The sequence below is a fragment of the Zea mays genome, chromosome 2, assembly GCF_902167145.1.
Source record: "Zea mays cultivar B73 chromosome 2, Zm-B73-REFERENCE-NAM-5.0, whole genome shotgun sequence".
Taxonomy (NCBI): Eukaryota; Viridiplantae; Streptophyta; class Magnoliopsida; order Poales; family Poaceae; genus Zea; species Zea mays.
Window position 1 is genome coordinate 208,513,897 of NC_050097.1, and position 18,359 is coordinate 208,532,255.

The 18,359-nt window shown below is 44.9% G+C and overlaps 1 protein-coding gene across 1 annotated transcript; it reads right to left on the reverse strand.

The window, feature by feature from the left end:
• Positions 1-15,169: 15,169 nt before the first annotated feature.
• On the reverse strand, positions 15,170-16,728 carry sm2 (rhamnosyl transferase). The gene is made up of 2 exons (NM_001360112.1): positions 16,299-16,728; positions 15,170-16,215 (listed from the first exon to the last, which is right to left on the reverse strand). The coding sequence occupies exons 1-2, from the start codon at positions 16,716-16,718 to the stop codon at positions 15,352-15,354; spliced, it is 1,284 nt and encodes a 427-aa protein (NP_001347041.1). The 5' UTR covers positions 16,719-16,728; the 3' UTR covers positions 15,170-15,351.
• Positions 16,729-18,359: the final 1,631 nt, after the last annotated feature.

The following is an 18,359-nucleotide window of genomic DNA, read 5'->3' on the forward strand; positions in this document are numbered from 1 at the left end:
TACACAAAACCAATGTACTAAGGCTTAGAAACATACCTTAACTTGTGATTTGCACTTTGATCATCCTTGGGCATATTTTCACATTTAAGCACTTGTGTTTGCACTCAATCACCAAAATACTTAGAAATGGCCCAAAGGCACATTTCCCTTTCACACACCTACATAGATTTTGGGAAAGATCAACGCTCATGAGATGTACATGCACATCAACGACAAAGATGAGTCATCTTCCAAAAGAAAGGATTTGGCTCTCAAAGCAAATCAAGAAAGAAAAGGAAAAGCAAAAATACAAGTTGAGGAAGAATCCTCAAGTGATGATGACCTTGATGCTAACATTGCCTTGATGATAAGGAAGACCACCAAGATGCTGAAGAAGCTCAACAGAGAAGGCATCACATTTGATTCAAGAAAGAAGAAATTCTTTTCCAACAAAAGAAAGCCCATTTCTGAGATGGATTGCTACAACTGTGGAGAGCTCGGCCATCTTGCTCATCAATGTAACAAGCCCAAGAAGAACAAGTTCAAGGGCAAGAAAGAAGATGACAGCGATGATGAAAAGAAGGAAAAGAAATTCTTCAAGAGGAAGGATGGGAAGCAAAAGAGGTTCCACAAGAAGAAGAATGGAAAGGCATATATTGTTGGTGACTGGCTCACTAACATTGAGTCATCAAGTGGATCTTCTTCAAGTGAAGAAGAGAATGATGAAAAAGTTGCCGCCATCACCGGGGACTTCTGTTCACCACCACCATCGCCATCATCAACTTCTCACCTATGCCTCATGGCTAGAGGTGAACGGAAGGTACAAAATGATATTGATATTACTGATGATAGTGATAGTGATAGTGATGAGGAATTTGCTTCACCTTCATATGATGAGCTAGCTTACTTGCTTAAAGAATATACTCAAATTATTAGAAAGTCAAAAGCTAAATGTGATAGGTTGAAAAATGAAAATGAATCTTTAAATGCCAAATATGACATAGTTATGAAAGCTAGTGATGAAATAAAAGAAGAAAATAAAACTATGTCATCAACTGTAAATGAGCTCACAATCTCCCTAAAAGATGCTAAGGATAAATGTGACAAATTAAATGAAGCTAATAGGGAGTTGCAAGATAGACTAGTAAAAATCAAGGAAGACTATACTCAGATTAAATTTGATCATGACAATCTTCTTGTTGAAAATGAACTTTTATCTTGCAAAACACATGAGGCTATTAACCCTGTTGTTAAGATTGATGTAGCAAACTCATGTGATGATTTGAGTCAAGAAGAGCAAACTAGTCTACATGATGAATTGACTGAAAAAGTTGAAGTCTTGACTTTAGACAACCAAAAATTGAAGAAATACTTGACTGATGCAACTACTAAAGGAAAGGTTGCTATTGAGAACAATGATTTCAACAATGAGTTGGCAGTGGATAATGAAAGGCTTAAAAATGAGGTCAAGAAACTAAAGAGTGAAAATGAACATCTTGCAACAAGTGTGCAAAAGTTCAACAAGGGTCAATACCTCCAAAATGAGCTGCTTATGAACACTGTCATAAAAAACAACAAGAGTGGTATTGGATACAATGCTTTTGTACAAAAGAAAGCTACTACTCAATACAAGCCTAAGCAGACTCACAAGCCTATCAAATGCTTTGAGTGTGGAAATGAAGGTCATTTTGCCCACAACTGCAAAGCCAAACCACCAGCTCCCTTGCCTAAGCACTCAAGACCATTTGCTTTCAATGCTCATTATGTTCTAAGAAAGGTTGCAAATGGGAAGGTCAAAGTTACATTCCTAGGTCCACCAAACAAGAGTAGACCTAGACAAATTTGGGTTGCAAAGTCCTTGATTGAGAAAGTCACTGGTCCTATGCAATATAGGCCCCTCAAAACTTAAGCTTGAATTGTCTGTGGATGTAGGTGAACTACAAGACCGGTGGGAGCCATTGGGTTATTGACAGTGGATGCACACAACATATGACAGGCAACCCACGGATGTTCACCTCACTTGATGAGAATGTTGATGGACAAGATAAAATCACATTTGGAGACAATTCAAAAGGAAAAGTGCAAGGACTTGGCAAGGTGGCAATTTCAAATGATTTATCAATATCAAATGTTCTCTTGGTTGCACCTTTGAGCTTCAATTTATTATCAGTGGGTCAACTCTGTGATCTTGGACTTCAATGCTTATTCACTCCAACAGAGGTTATTGTATCAAAGATGGATGATGAATCAATGGTGTTCAAGGGATTTAGATACAACAACCTCTACTTAGTGGATTTCACCTCAGAAGATGCAGACTTAAGAACTTGCCTCTTCACCAAAGCTTCACTTGGATGGCTTTGGCATAGGAGGCTTGCACATGTTGGGATGAGCACACTCAAGAAGGTATTAAAGAAAGACATGGTTAGAGGATTAAAGGATGTGGTGTTTGAAAAAGACAAGCCATGTAGTGCATGTCAAGCTGGAAAGCAAGTTGCTAATACACATCCTACTAAAGCTTTCATGTCAACATCAAGGCCACTGGAACTACTTCATATGGATTTATTTGGACCTACAAATTATGTAAGTGTCCGTGGCAATCTCTATTGCCTAGTGATTGTTGATGACTTCTCAAGGTACACTTGGGTGTTCTTTCTCCATGACAAATCTGAAGTTACATCTATATTCAAGAAGTTTGCCAAGAAAGCACAAAATGAATTTGATTGCAAGATCAAGAAGATTAGAAGTGATAATGGCAAATAATTTGACAACACCAACATTCATGAGTACTGTGATGAAATTGGGATCAAGCATGAAGTATCTGCAACATACACACCTCAACAAAATGGAGTTGTTGAAAGGAAAAATAGGACCTTGATCACACTTGCAAGAACAATGATTGATGAGTATAACACACTGGAGAGGTTTTGGGCCGAAGCTGTCAACACTGCATGTTATGCATCAAACAGGCTATTTCCTCACCGACTACTTGCGAAGACTCCCTATGAACTGCTAAATGGGAAAAAGCCAGACGTCTCCTTCTTCCGGGTGTTTGGGTGCAAATGCTACATCTACAAGAAACGCCATCACCTAGGGAAGTTTCAAAGACGTTGTGATATTGGTTTTCTTTTGGGTTATTAATTAAAGTCCAAAGCATATCGAGTATTCAACCATGCCACTGGCGTGGTAGAAGAAACATATGATGTGGAATTTGATGAGACTAATGGCTCCCAAGGAGAACTTGAAAATCTTGATGATGTAGGTGATGAGCCACTTAGGGAAGCAATGAAGAACATGCCAATTGGAGCTATCAAACCAAAAGAAGATGAAGAAGAGGTGCAAAACATTGACAGGCCTTCTTCATCAAATGTACCATAAGATGATGAAAAAGATGAGAGGCATGCAAATGAAGATACATTTGTCTCTCATGAACAAGCAAGGGTACAAGCCGAAGATGTTGATGCTCCAGGATCTTCTTCCCAAGTGGTTGACAGGAGAAACTCATCACTACTTCAAGCTCATCCTCAAAACCAAATCATCGGGAGTCCTTCACAAGGGGTTATTACTCGATCACATAGACATGCTTCTTTTATTGAACATCACTCCTTTGTTTCTTGTGTTGAGCCTACTTGTATAGATGAGGCGCTACAGGATCCGGACTGGGTGAATGCCATGCATGAAGAACTTAACAACTTCACCCGTAACGAAGTTTGGACCCTGGAGAAGCCCCCACAAGATGCAAGAATCATTGGAACAAAGTGGGTGTTCAGATGGGTGTTCAGAAACAAACAAGACGATCAAGGTGTGATTGTAAGGAACAAGGCAAGACTTGTTGCAAAGGGATTCTCTCAAGTTGAAGGCTTAGATTTTGGAGAGACCTTTGCACCGGTTGCTCGATTGGAAGCCATCTGTATCCTACTTGCATATGCATCATGCTATGATATAAAACTTTATCAAATGGATGTAAAAAGTGCATTTTTAAATGGCTTCATAAATGAACTTGTATATGTTGAGCAACCACCTGGATTTGAAGACCCTAGATATCCTAACCATGCTTACAGGTTGTCCAAGGCGCTATATGGGCTGAAGCAAGCTCCAAGGGCTTGGTATGAGCGCCTTCGCGACTTCCTCATCGAAAAGGGCTTCAAGATCGGGACCGTCGACACAACTCTATTCACAAATAAACATAACAGTGATATTTTCATTTGTCAAGTATATGTTGATGATATAATCTTTGGCTCAACAAATGACTATCATTGCAAGGAATTTGGTGAGTTGATGTCGAAGGAGTTCGAGATGTCAATGATTGGTGAGCTAACGTACTTCCTCGGCTTTCAAGTCAAGCAAATGAAAGATGGTAACTTTCTCTCACAAGAGAAGTATACCAAAGACTTGTTGAAAAGGTTCAACATGGAGAAGTGCAAACCAATCAAGACCCCCATGCCTACAAATGGACATCTCGACTTAGATGAGGTAGGTAACCCGGTTAATCAAATTCTCTACCGTTCTATGATTGGTAGTTTATTGTACCTTACCGCATCTAGGCCCGATATCATGTTTAGTGTCTGCATGTGTGCTAGATTTCAATCTAATCCTAAGAAAGTTCATCTTCGAGCTGTTAAGAGAATTCTTAGGTATCTCAGGCACACCACAAGCGTTGGTCTGTGGTATCCCAAAGGAGCTACTTTTGATTTAATTGGCTATTCCGATTCGGATTATGCCGGTTGCAAAATTGATAGGAAAAGTACTTCTCGGGGATGCCATCTGCTTGGTAGATCACTAGTTTCATGGACATCCAAAAAGCAAAATAGTGTTGCCTTGTCAACTGCCGAAGCGAAATACATTGTCGCAGGTGCTTGTTGCACACAAAGTTTATATATGAAACAAACTCTTCTAGACTATGGCGTAGTTCTAGAAAAGGTACCTTTGTTGTGTGATAATGAGAGTGCTGTTAAAATTGCTAATAATCCTGTACAACACTCTCGCACCAAGCACATTGATACCCGTCATCACTTCCTTAGAGATCATGTTGCTAAAGGAGATATCATTTTAGAAGGAGTGAGGTCGGAAGATCAATTAGCGGATATTTTCACTAAGCCACTTGATAAGACCCGCTTTTGCATGTTGAGGAATGAACTAAATATTCTTGATCTCAGAAATTTTATGTAAAATGTCAAATGGTGTTGTCAAGCTTGCATTGCATGTTTAAATTTCTTGTATTGCATCTAGGGCTTGTCTAACCTAGTTGAGATAACCGCCAACAAAGCGAGTGAAAAAGCTTAACTCGGATCAAACTTGACAAGTCTTAGTTTTAAGCTTTTAGCACTTAAATTCTTACTTTTTATGCAATTGTTGGTTCTTGAAATACGCATGAGGTACTGCACTTAGGGGGAGTATTCAAAACTCAAATCACTCATGAAAACCCCTAGTGCAAGGCCAAAATGCAAATTTCACCATTTGCCTATTTTCTCTAAAAATTATCTAGCCTATGGCAAAATATTTTGAAAATTATGAGAAAAGTATATGAGGGTGCCAATACCTGTCCCAACAAGTGTTATTTTGTGTGTTTATAAGTTGGGATTTGGTTTGGTTGGGAAGTAGATAGAAAAATTCAAAAAAATCCAAATTTACCCTCTGTCTGGGCTCACCGGACAGTCCGGTGTGCACCGGACACTGCACTGTGCAATGTCCGGTGCACCGGCAGCCACGCGCTAAAATTCCTCTCTCCTGTGCGCTGTCCGGTGGTTCACCAGACAGCTACTGTGCGCTGTCCGGTGTGCACCGGACAGGCACTGTAGACTGTCCGGTGCGCCCATATCCGGTTTTTAAAAAACCTTTTCCCTCTCGCGCCCGAGGCCTGGCAGTCACTTCTCTCTGTTCTCTGCCCCTTTCTCACGGCCTCTGGCGATCACTTCCTCGCTGGCGACCACCCCTCCTCTCCGGCGACCTCTTCACCGGCGGTGTCCAAGTGCATCACCCCTTCCCTCTCTGGTGAGTACCCTCTTCTCTCTCTCTTTCCCCTTTTATCTCTGTGCTCCTGTCACCAGTGAAGACCCCTTCTTCCACCCCTGTGTGTCAACTTCAAATTCTTGTGAAATCCTGTGAAACCAAGTTGTGGTTTGTGTTCCTCTGTGTGCCTTGAACATTCTTGTAGGTTCTCAGCTCCTTAGGGAGGGTTTCACAGCATAAATTGACTCAATCTCCCAAAACCTAATTCACCGCACGCCAAGTGTTCGGTGAAATGTCCAAACCAGCCAAAAATGCTCCAATTGAACCCAAATTTTTCAGGCACCTTCACAACACCTCCAGTAACATATTCGCACAATTTCACACCCATCCAACATTCCAGGCTTTAATTTCACCAAATTCCCCGTTTCGAGCGATCGTTTCCGAGCCGAGTGCCCAAATCTCATTTTCTTCACCTAAATTCAAACCAAGCACACAATTCACTCCTATTCACCCATATAAACCTATTCGTGAAGTATCGGCTCAATTCCATGTCATTTCGTGCCTCAATTCAAATTCCAAACCTCCTATGGCTCTATTTATCGTTCAAACGCCGTTTTCACGTCGTTTGACCTCTCGTTCGCCTTATCTCTCGTTTTCTGTGCCATCTTTTCTGTGTATGTATTTATTCACATTTCATATATTTATGACTATGTGACTAATACGTGCTCACCTCTTCTATCATTTGAGTGACCTTGACTGCCCGTGTGTCGTTTCCTGTCCTACCTGGATTGTCACCTCTCGTGTGAGCTTTCCAGGTAGTCATCTCATCCTTTGATATTCTATCGGATATTATCAACCTGTGCTTAGCCTCTTTCTCTCATTTGCAGTCGTTAGGTCAGGATGCCGCGCACGAAGAATGTGTCGGTGCCAGGGGGAGGCGATGGTGAGGATCCTCGTCGCCCCTTCAGGCAGGTCAAGGGCAAGACAGTACACTTGGAGCAACAGGAAGGCCGCAAGAAGCGGCGTATGGACAGAGCAGCCCGTGCAGGCCGAGCTTGGAGATCAGCCTCAGACACCTTCAGATCAGATTGCGTACCGTGTTCGTCGTCTCGCCTCCCGGCCTCGCTCCTCCTCTACCACCACTGCTTCAGCTTCCACTCCACCTCCCACTTTGCCTGCTCCTGTCACCCCTGTTGCACCATCTACCACATCCACTACACCAGCTTCCACTGCTCCTCCTCCCGCTCCTGTTTCCGCTCCTCCTATTCCACCTGCTCGTTTCCGGGAGCGCGATGAGACTGAGGTGGGACCTCTGGCTGCTGATCCCCGGTTGTTTGACCTTCAGCGTGCTACAGCGGCTCGGGTTCGTAGGTTCAGATACGTACCCATGGATTCTTGGTTACCGGCTCAGAGGGACCCTGCTGCAGTTAACCTCTTCAGCACCAGGATTCAGGAATCTTTCTTCAGGGCACAGATGTCTGCACAGATTGCTCTGTGAGTGCACCGACTTTTGGATCTCCCAGCTTTTCTGCTAGCCGCCGGTGCTGACTCTGAGGTGCACCTCACATATCTGCCTGGCCTTCTGACTCTTTTGACTACCAGCGACAGGTATGTTGAGGAGTGGGTCCGAGTTTTCTACGCGACTGTATGGATAGACCCAGATCATCACTGGATGAGGTTTCGTTTTGAGCGAGAGGATGTCACTATTACTGCCAGTCAGATTCGCCAGCTCTTTGGATTTCACGAGTCGTCGACTCGACTTTACAGCTTATGCTACGACACCTCTGACCCTCCTCGTCGCCCTCACGGCAGTGTGGCTCTGGGTACAGCTCACGTCGCGGCTCTGTTCCGCCCGCCCTTCTCAGATGGGTCGCGACGTTCACCGACAGATTTCACTACAGCAGCCAAGTTCTTATTTCAGCTTATGAGACGAACTCTTCTGCCGAGGAAGGGATACAGGGAGGCTACCACACATATTCAGCTCTGGCTCCTTGGTGCCCTGGTCTCTCACTCTGAGTTTGATGTTGTTGACTTCCTTATTTGTGAGATTGAGGACACCGCATTGGATGGTATGCATGCTCGACGTCAGCTGCCATATGCTCACTACTTGTGCCACATTTTTGCTCAGCTGATTCGGCCTCCACAGTTCCAGGGCACACTTGAGGCCTCACGCCTTGTTTTTGGATCCTACCGTCCAGCGCCTGAGGATCTTGTGCGGCTGTGTCAGCTTCTGCTTCTGTTTTCGACACTCAGGCCGAGGATGCTGCTATTCACCAGTTCGAAGCTCAGGATGCAGCAGTTGATGATGATGATGATGATGATTTTGGGATTCCACCTCCGCCTCCGCCTCATATGCATCCACACTCACATGAACATGAGGTTGGGAGTTCTAGTGCTACCCCTGCTGCCCCTCCTGCGATTGACACTGCTCTTGCTTCGATTCTCCAGACACTCACTCAGCAGCAGGCTCACTTGGCAGCCGAGCAGACCCGCCAGGCAGCAGCCCATCAGCAGTTATCCGAGAGGATGCTCTCGATGTTTCAGACCATCCAGGACAGGCAGGATTCCCTTCAGCAGCAGCTCCTTCAGGATCGGGCTGAGAGCAGGGCCTTCATGACTCTTATGCTACAGCGCTCTGGAGTATCAATTCCCCCGGTTCAGTCTGCACCGCCTCCACCGCTTCAGGCTCCTGTTGTGCCAGCGATTCAGTTAGGACCCCCTCTTCCTTCTGTTGGTCCTTCTTCCTCTCCGCTCCGGCCGGTCACCCTGGCTTTCACGTCACCAGTTCTCAGCTTCGTCTGCCCTCAGCCGTCAGTGCCACCAGCTTCTGCTGTTACCACTACTACTATGGCGGTGTCTGCGACCACTTCAGATCCGGCAGTTTCTGCAGCGCAGCTTCAGTCTGAGTCAGTACCAGCTCTAGCTTCTACAGCAGATCCTGGATCCGAGACTGACTCTGACCCCTAGCTGGCGTTCGCACTACTGCCTCGACCGCGACCGGATGCGCCCCTGCCACCTCCTCCTGCTTCAGATGTGTAGGTTCGGGTACCCTTTTGGTGTTTGACGCCAAAGGGGGAGAGATATGAGTTGTGAGAGTTAGGGGGAGTTAGGGAGCTAGTAGAGAGTCATTTTGATGTAATATATGTGCTTGTTACTCTCTGTACTAGCTTGGTGCTTTTGGCTCACAAACTCTATATATACTCTCGATGCTTATGATTGACTGTGTGTATTATGTTTTCACCTTATATTTTATCACCAGTCTTTTAGTTCTTGTTCATCGATTTGATTTTACTTTTAAATGAACAAGAAACTTACGATGTGTATGCGATCATTCTTATTACTATGGTACACATTCTTTCTGTCAAAGATTACTGAGTATAACTAATCATCTTTTCTATTGACAGAAACTCCAAAACAAACTACTCTCACAAATCTTGTAGGGTTGTCATCAATCACCAAAAAGGGGGAGATTGAAAGCATCTAGGCCCCTGGTTGGTTTTAGTGATTAATGATAACGTAATGTTATATGTGACTAACGTGTGTTTTTGCAGAGACAAATGGTAAGTTAGGTCGCATTAAAGGTAGAAGTGCTACAACGGTGAAAACAATCCCGGAGATAAGAACTCGAAGCGACGGCTAAAACGACGAAACAAAAGGTGAAGGACTACAGAGTCCGAGTGTCAAGGAGATGTGGACACTCGTGATTTAGTTAGGTCTTTTATTCTCTTTTAGTCGTACTATAAAGAGGGGTTGTCGATGAGTAGTTTGACCAAGAGAGTTCTAGTGTAGTGTTGGTGCACAATCACACTCACATACAGTGCTAGGTGTCACTCTAGAACTCACTCACAAGTTAGAACGAAAACCAATTTGAAAAATCAGCTGAAAAACAAGAGGTAGGATTTCTGGCCCTGGGGAACCGGATTGTCCAATGTGCACCGGACTGTCCGGTGCACCATCTGCCAGGTGGGCCAGGCTGGCCCAGGGGAAGGTCTCCCCGGGCAGCAAAACCTAAGAGCGCAAGTTTCAGAAGTGAATTATAGTGGTGCACTGAACAGTGCACCGGACAATGCACCGGACTGTCCGTTGTGCCATGAGTCCAACGGCTAACTGTCAGAACTAGCCGTTGGAAACGACTGTTGGCGCACCGGTGGCACATCGTTGGCGCACCGGTGGCGCACCGGACTGTCCGGTGCGCCAGTGCGCAGTAAAATGCCTGTAACGGCTAGTTGGTGGGTGAGGGCTATTTATACCCCCTCCACCCACCATATTCAATGTCTTGCACCCCACATTTATTCCAGCACATTGCTAGAGCATTGCAAGCACCAAAAGCCTAGTGAGGAGATTAGAGAATCTTAATCCCGCATTTGTTCCTCATTAGCGCTAGCGAGAGCCACCTAGAGCACACACCACTTGCATTAGGCTTCTCTTGGTCAAGCGAAAGTCTACGGCTTGTTACTTTTGGTGATCGGCATCACCTAGACGGCTTGGTGGCGTTGGGAGCTCGGTGATCACCGTGAAGATCTTGTTGGTGACCCGACTCAAGTTTGTAAGCGGTCTCGAGGGATCCACCGCGCCGGAGTGGCAAAGGATCATCTCGTAGTGAGCACTTGGTTCTTGCGAGGACCAAGAGGGAGCGATACCCTTGCGCGGGTGCTCCAACGAGGACTAGTGGAGAGTGCCGACTCTTTGATACCTCGGGAAAAATTGGAGGAGTCTTCTAAACCTTGCTTCACATTCCGCACTTAATTCAAGCACTTTGCATTGTGTATTTGTTTAGCAAGTATTTGAAGTATTGTCTTAGCATTATTGTATTTCTAGTATTATTATCTTAGTGCTAGTTGTTGGGGTGAAGTTGGGCTCTTGCTTAGCTCTTGCTTAGCTTTTAATTAGTATTGATTTTTAGAAAAGCCCAATTCACCCCCCCCCCTCTTGGGCATCGTGATCCTTTCAGGATGCCAAGCCCATCAGGACATCCATGGGAACCAATGGGCATCTCGACCTCGACACGGGAGGTAAATCCGTAGATTAAAAGGTATACCGATCGATGATAGGTCCTTTGCTTTATTTATGCGCTTCTCGACCAGACATTATGCTTTCCATATGCATGTGTGCAAGATTCCAAGCCGATCCTAAGGAAGCTCACCTTAGGGCCGTAAAACGAATCTTGAGATATTTAGTTTATACTCCTAAGTTTGGCCTTTGGTACCCCAGGGGATCCACATTTGATTTAATTGGTTATTCCGATGCTGATTGGGCAGGGTGTAAAATTAATAGAAAGAGCACATCGGGGACTTGCCAGTTCTTGGGAAGGTCTCTGGTGTCTTGGGCTTCAAAGAAGCAAAATTCTGTGGCTCTTTCTACCGCCGAAGCCGAATATATTGCCGCAGGCCATTGTTGCGCGCAATTGCTCTGGATGAGGCAAACCCTTAGGGACTATGGTTACAAATTAACCAAAGTTCCTCTTCTATGTGATAATGAGAGTGCAATCCGCATGGCGGATGATCCCGTTGAGCATAGCCGCACTAAACACATAGCCATTCGGTATCATTTTCTAAGGGATCACCAACAAAAGGGGGATATCGAGATTGCATATATTAACACCAAAGAACAATTAGCCGATATCTTTACCAAGCCACTAGATGAACAAACATTTAACAAACTTAGGCATGAGCTAAATATTCTTGATTCTCGGAATTTCTTTTGATGTTTTGCACACATAGCTCATTAATATACTTTTGATCATGTCTCTTTTATATACTATGACTAATGTGTTTTCAAGTGTATTTCAAACCAAGTCATAGATTGAAAGGGAATTGGAGTCTTCGGCAAAGACAAAGGCTTCCACTCCACTCCATGCAACTCTCCAACTTTGGTATAATCTTCACTCTTATGTTATTTACCATAGGGAGAGAAAATAAAAGGGCTTATATTTCACTCAAGTATCCGTTTTTGGCGATTCATTCCAAAGGGGGAGAAAGTATTAGCCCAAAGCAAAAGGACCACACCACCACCAATTTCAAAAATTGTGAGTTAAGAAAAGACTTTTCAATTTGGTATCTTATTCTTGATAGAATTTCAAATTGGAACAACCCTTTCAAAACTAATATCTAAAACCCTCTTGAACACTAAGAGGAGGATTTGATTGAGGGGGAGTTTTGTTTAGTCAAAGGAAAAGCATTTGAAACAGGGGGAGAAAATTTCAAATCTTGAAAATGCTTCTCAAAAATCTTATTCATTTACCTTTGACTATTTGCAAAAGGACTTTGAAAAAGATTTTACAAAAGAATTTGCAAAAACAAAATATGTGGTGCAAGCGTGGTCCAAAATGATAAAAATAAAGAAATCAATCCATGCGCATCTTATAAGAATTTATTGGTTCAATTCTAAGTAATCTTTGCACTTACATTATACAAACTAGTTCAATTATGCACTTCTATATCTGCTTTGGTTTGTGTTGGCATCAATCACCAAAAAGGGTGAGATTGAAAGGGAAATATGCTTACACCTTTTCCAAATTGATTTTGGTGGTTGAAATGCCCAACACAAATAATTGGACTAACTAGTTTGCTCTAGATTATGAGTTCTACAGGTGCCAAAGGTTCACAACAAACCAATAAAAAGACCGAGAAAGGATTCAAATATAGAGAGCTAAAGTCAGTCGAAGTGTGCCCTGGTCTGGCGCACCGGACTGTCCGGTCACACCGGACAGTGTCCGGTGCACCAGGGACTCCAACTCCGAACTACTCACCTTCGGGAATTCTGGAGGTCGCTACGCTATAATTCACCGGACTGTCCGATGTAGCACCGGACAGTGTCCGATGGCGCACCGGACTGTCCGGTGTGCCAGCGGAGCAACGGCTACTTCGCGCCAACGGTTGTCTGCAGAAGGCATTAAATGCGCTACAGTGCGCGCCAGAGTCAGAGCAGAGCCAGACAGCGCACCAGACAATGAACAGTGCCTGTCCGGTGCACCACCGGACTGTCCGGTGGCCCAGAAGACAGAAGCTCCAACGGTCAGAATCCAACGGTTTGGTGACGTGGCAGGCGCACCGGACAATGTCCGGTGGCGCACCGGACTGTCCGGTGCGCCATGCGACAGCAGCCTTCACCAAACGGCTAGTTTGGTGGTTGGGGCTATAAATACCCCCAACCACCCACCATTCATTGCATCCAAGTTTTCAGACTTCCCACACTTTACAAGAGCTATAGCATTTAATACAAGACACACCAAAGAGATCAAATCCTCTCCCAAGTCCAAAGATCATTCCCAATCAAATAGTGACTAGTGAGAGAGTGACTTGTGTTCATTTGAGCTCTTGCGCTTGGATTGCTTCTTTTCTTTCTTCATTCTTTCTTGAGAACAACTCAATTGTAACTGAGGCAAGAGACACCAATTGTGTGGTGGTCCTTGCGGGGACTTTGTGTCCCGTTTGATTGAGAAGAGAAGCTCACTCGGTCTAAGTGACCGTTTGAGAGAGGGAAAGGGTTGAAAGAGACCCGGTCTTTGTGACCACCTCAACGGGGAGTAGGTTTGCAAAAACCGAACCTCGGTAAAACAAATCATTGTGTCTCACTCTTTATTTGCTCGCGATTTGTTTTTCACCCTCTCTCTCGGACTCGTTCATATTTCTAATGCTAACCCGGCTTGTAGTTGTGCTTAAGTTTATAAATTTCAGATTCTCCATATTCACTCCCCCTCTAGGCGACTTTCAAACTTCCTCTCCCGGGACCTTGTTAGGGGTGGTCCGGAGCTCACTTGGTGGGTTCGAACTCTATCCAATGGCTCTGGGTTGCTTTACTTCGGGGGTCTGGGTCATGCGTACAGGGGTCCTGCGCCTTCTGGGCCCGATGGCGTTCTCTCCGAGAACGGCACCTTAACTGCTCACAAGATACCCCTGGGGTTGTTCCCCGCGCGGCTATCCCTAGTCGCGCAGGCATTGTGCCTTCACACCGTAGTAGGGGGTACCCCTAATCCAGGGTACCGACACACTCTATCCATCGTTGCACGCTCATCCGGAAGAGAGAGGCAGGCTGAGAGCAGTACGATTGAATAAAATATATGGTCGTTGGTTTGATATACAGTAAATATTGATATAACTGAACCCTAACTCTAAACTAAACTGGGTTAGGTGATATATTCATAATATAGATGTTGGATCTAAGCCCATTACACACAGCACTATTACAATATATTCACTATATCTCTAACAAATATGACCGCAGACGATTATAATACAGGATAAAGATTATAATACATGATAAAGAATTTTGCTGAGAACCGTCCCTAGTGAATACGGACCACCAACACCACAGGGGACTGTCCATTTTTTAATGTTCCTGGGGCCACCAAGACAACAGGGGCTGGCCTCGGCTAGCAAAAGACAGTGTTCGCTTTGAATTAAAGTTAGCTGTTTAGACTGTTGCAGTTATAATTTATAGAGAAAAAACACCGTAGAAGCAGTAGAAACAGCTGCTGCAGCTATAATTCATAGAGAGAAAAACATCATAGAAGCAGCAGAAACATGTACCGATTCAAGCCAAACTGCTGAATAAAATGGAGATGACAGATGAGCGACTGATCGGATCGTTGGACATTGGACGCTTGATTATTCTCTGTAGTTGGTGGTGCCAATTTCTGAGTCTGCTGTCGAACATTGTTTGGTAAGATGGATGGTAAGTTAATTGTATAGATTTAACAAGTTAATTATAGAAAATATTAAATATTGGGTCAATGTTTTTAAAAATATTAGGAGTTTATTTTAAATCATCTTTTACAATGTCAAATCTGAGCAATTTAAATAAGGTTAGATCTATTCTAGGAGTTTTCTAAATGAACTCCCAATTTAGATTTTTGGTAAAGAAGAGAGAGAAAATACTTCTAGTACTTAAAAGTAAGAACTTGGTAAATCTCTCCAACTCGTAAGTTTCTATGGTCAAACGCGCCATTTTCGGTGTTTTTTTAAGATTATAGTAAATTGGATGCATAATTACATTTACAAAAAGTTCAAGCGGCAAGAAATAAAGAGACTATTAAAAAACTTTGGTTTGTTAGAAATAGTTTAGGATTCCCAATGCCAAATTTGTTTAGCAAGCTACTGCCAAAAAAACTATTAGAGAGAAATAAACTAAAGTTGCTACTTATTTTATTAACTCGCTAAATTTATGAATTTAGCAAGTTAATTAAAGAAATATCTAGAGTTGCTCTCAGTGGTTATTTCGAGTCAGCTTTTGTAATGATAGATATGAATAACTTTCATGCAATTCACGAGAAACAAATTCAAATATTTTTACAACCAAACAATGATAAAGTTACATATTGCAGCAAAATAAGATACATCGTACTATTAGCTGGAGTCCAGCGGATCACTTGTGTAACGCCAATGCCATTGCCAAGTATGCTGCCTGAGTGCACTCAGCATGCATGTTTCAGTTCTTGTAGGTTCTCAGGCTCTGAACGAATTCGTCTATGTACCTCTTGTGGCACTCGTCGTCTGCCACAATCTCCTGCATCCTCTTAGCATTGGCCACAAAGATCCTCTTGCTCTCTTCTTCGCACATGACAGCCCGTATCGCTGTGGCGATGTTGTCACCAAGGAACGCTTCGTCACTCTTCTCCTTCCGCACCTTGACTCCGACCTTCCGCTGCTCCATCACCCGCGCGGTGGACAGGTGGTCGACGAGAACTGGCATCATGACCAGAGGATGGCCGTACTGAAGCGCCTCGATGGTGGAGCCCCAGCCGCAGTGCATCATGAACGCGGCGACGGCGCCATGCCCCAGTATGCTGGTCTGAGGAACCCAGCCCGTGACGACGGAGCCACGGCCGCGCGTGCGCTCCTCGAAACCTGGCGGCAGGAGGTCCTCGTCGGGGTGGGCGACGCTAGGCCTCTTGAGGGCCCAGAGGAAGCGCGTCCCGGCGAGCTCCAGCCCGCGCGCGATCTCGTGCAGCTGCTTGACGGTCATCGGGTACTCGCTCCCGAAGGCGACGTAGACAACGGACTTGGACGGCTGCTCGTCGAGCCACGACAGGGCTGCGCTGTCGTCGCGCTGCGTGTTGCCTCCGGCGGGCGCCGGAGGAAGTAGGCCCACGGGGATGACCGGCTTCCCGAGGATCTTTGTCATGAGAGGCAGGGACTCCGGTTCCAACTCGAAGCTGCTACGAGCAGCGATGACTTTGCATCTCTTGAAGGTCTCCACAAATGGCCGGAACATTGGTAGAACCGACGGGTCTGGAATGCCGAAATCCTCTGTCGTCGCCGCGGAGTAGGGCATGTTCAGTATGCAGGGAACCTGCAGGACATGGGAAGGGGGTTACTGCAGTGCAGGGGTATCATTTTAATTTCATTGCGCTGTACTATATCCATCTCCAGAACCTTGTGCTCGCTGGCGACGTCCGCCATGGACGCGTGGAAGTTGTCGAGGAGCACCCAGTCCACCTTGCGGTCGCTCCCGTCGGCGCAGGCGGCACCGAGGAAGGCGGAGAAGGCCGGGGCGAGGCGGTCCATGGCCTGCACGTGGAGCTCGGCCGTGCCGGGCGGGAGGTCGCTAGTGGCCTCGGCGCCATCGGGGAGGCCGTCAATGCGCGGGAACGGGAGGGCCACCAAGTCGATGAGCGAGGCCAACGCGGGCGCGACCGGGCGGAGCCTGCGGAGGATGCCCTGGGTGGAGACGAAAGACACGCGCTGGCCGTGCTCTGCGAGGCGCTCGGCGAACTCGAGGCCGGGGATCAAGTGGCCGAACGCGAGCCAAGGGAAAATGACGATGTGGAGCGGGGAGGAGTCGGCGGCGGCCATCGAGACTGCTGCGGCCACTACGAAGTACCTAACTAATTTATAATCAGAGGGGAGCGACTCTGACCACGCGTTGCAGCTACCACACTAAATGCACTAATGCAGACCTCAGTACCTAATTCTCGTATATAAAATCATGCCCGACATGATTTTATTTTTATTTTTACAAAAATAGTGTGTATAAATATGCAATTTATATTCACTATATGTTATGATTAGATCCTTGTTTTGTTGGTTAGGTTGCTGTATCCAGTGTCTCCTGTCCTCGGTTTAGGTGATCAAGCGTTTAAACCACCTTTAGTCGTGTCTGGACTGGCTAACAGGTGGCCTCGCACAGTTAGCAGACCAGCGTGCTGTGTTTAGGCCGGAGCTGCAGACTATGAGTCAATTATAGACCTAGCGGGCTTGTGTTGCAACGTCGAACATTTATATTTAACTTTATAAAGAGGGTTTCAGAGAACACGTGCTAAAAAAGCTGAATTTAGCTATTAGATTCGTCATCTTTACGGATCCAAATTTAAGAATAAAGCAAGTTTAATAATACAACTGATTGTTGGATGTAAAGATCCGTAACAGCATGGTATTTATCTCATTTAGTTCACCTATATAGTAGTTAACTCTTCACAATTAGGTCTCGTTTAGTTTCTTTAGTCACCTGACTAAAGTTTAGTGACTAAAGTTAAGTCACTAAAGTACCATGTTTGGTTCCAGTGACTAAACTTACCCTAAAGAACATTAATTACTACGAATAATAATTGCATTACCCCTATTAATTAGTGGTTGTCTTCTGGAGAAAAATGAGAGAGCAAGTGAAGTAGAAATCCTACTTTAGTCCCTTTTAGTTATTCTTTTTGATGACTAAAGAATTAAAATTTAGGTACTCCAATTTAGTCATCTTGTTTGCTTATTTAGGGACTCACTCTAAACTAAACGGGCCTGAGCACGCGACAGGAGGCCCATGTCGGTGCTAGGAAGACGGTGTGTCGGTGCTAGAAAGACGGTGGAAAGGCTCTGCTCAGTATCTCATGCCCCTTCTTCCCTCCATCCCCCTTTACCTTCACGCTCTGGACGGTCGTCGCTGCCAGATCAGACACCCGGTGGATCCAACTTGCAGAGGGTGGATCTGCTGTCGTGGTTCCGGTCTACTCTTGGCTGTCGGCTGTAGCTTCTACTGGTCCTTGCTAGGGGTGGATAACGAGCCAGCTCGGCTCGGCTCGTCCGAGTTCGAGCTGGCTCGTTAAGCTAACGAGTCAGCTCGGCTCGGCTCGTTAAGGTAACGAGCCACAGAGTCAGCTCGGCTCGGCTCGTTTACGAGCTCGAGCTGGCTCGTTTAGCTCGCGAGCCAGAGCAGAAAAAAATAATATGTACATAATAATTATTTTTAGTTAATTTTAAACAAATTTAACAATACAAAATAGTAATTATACTCATAGTTTCACAAACCACTTCAATGTAACACCAAATTAGCACAATTCATCACTCATTAATTCACAATTCACATACATGTTCATCAGTTTAACCCATAATTATATTTGCATAGACCAAATTAACACATAGACATAGTTTATTAATCATTAGTTTAATTTATAGGCCATAGACACCTCACATATATATAACATGTTCATCAATTATTCTGTAAAGGAT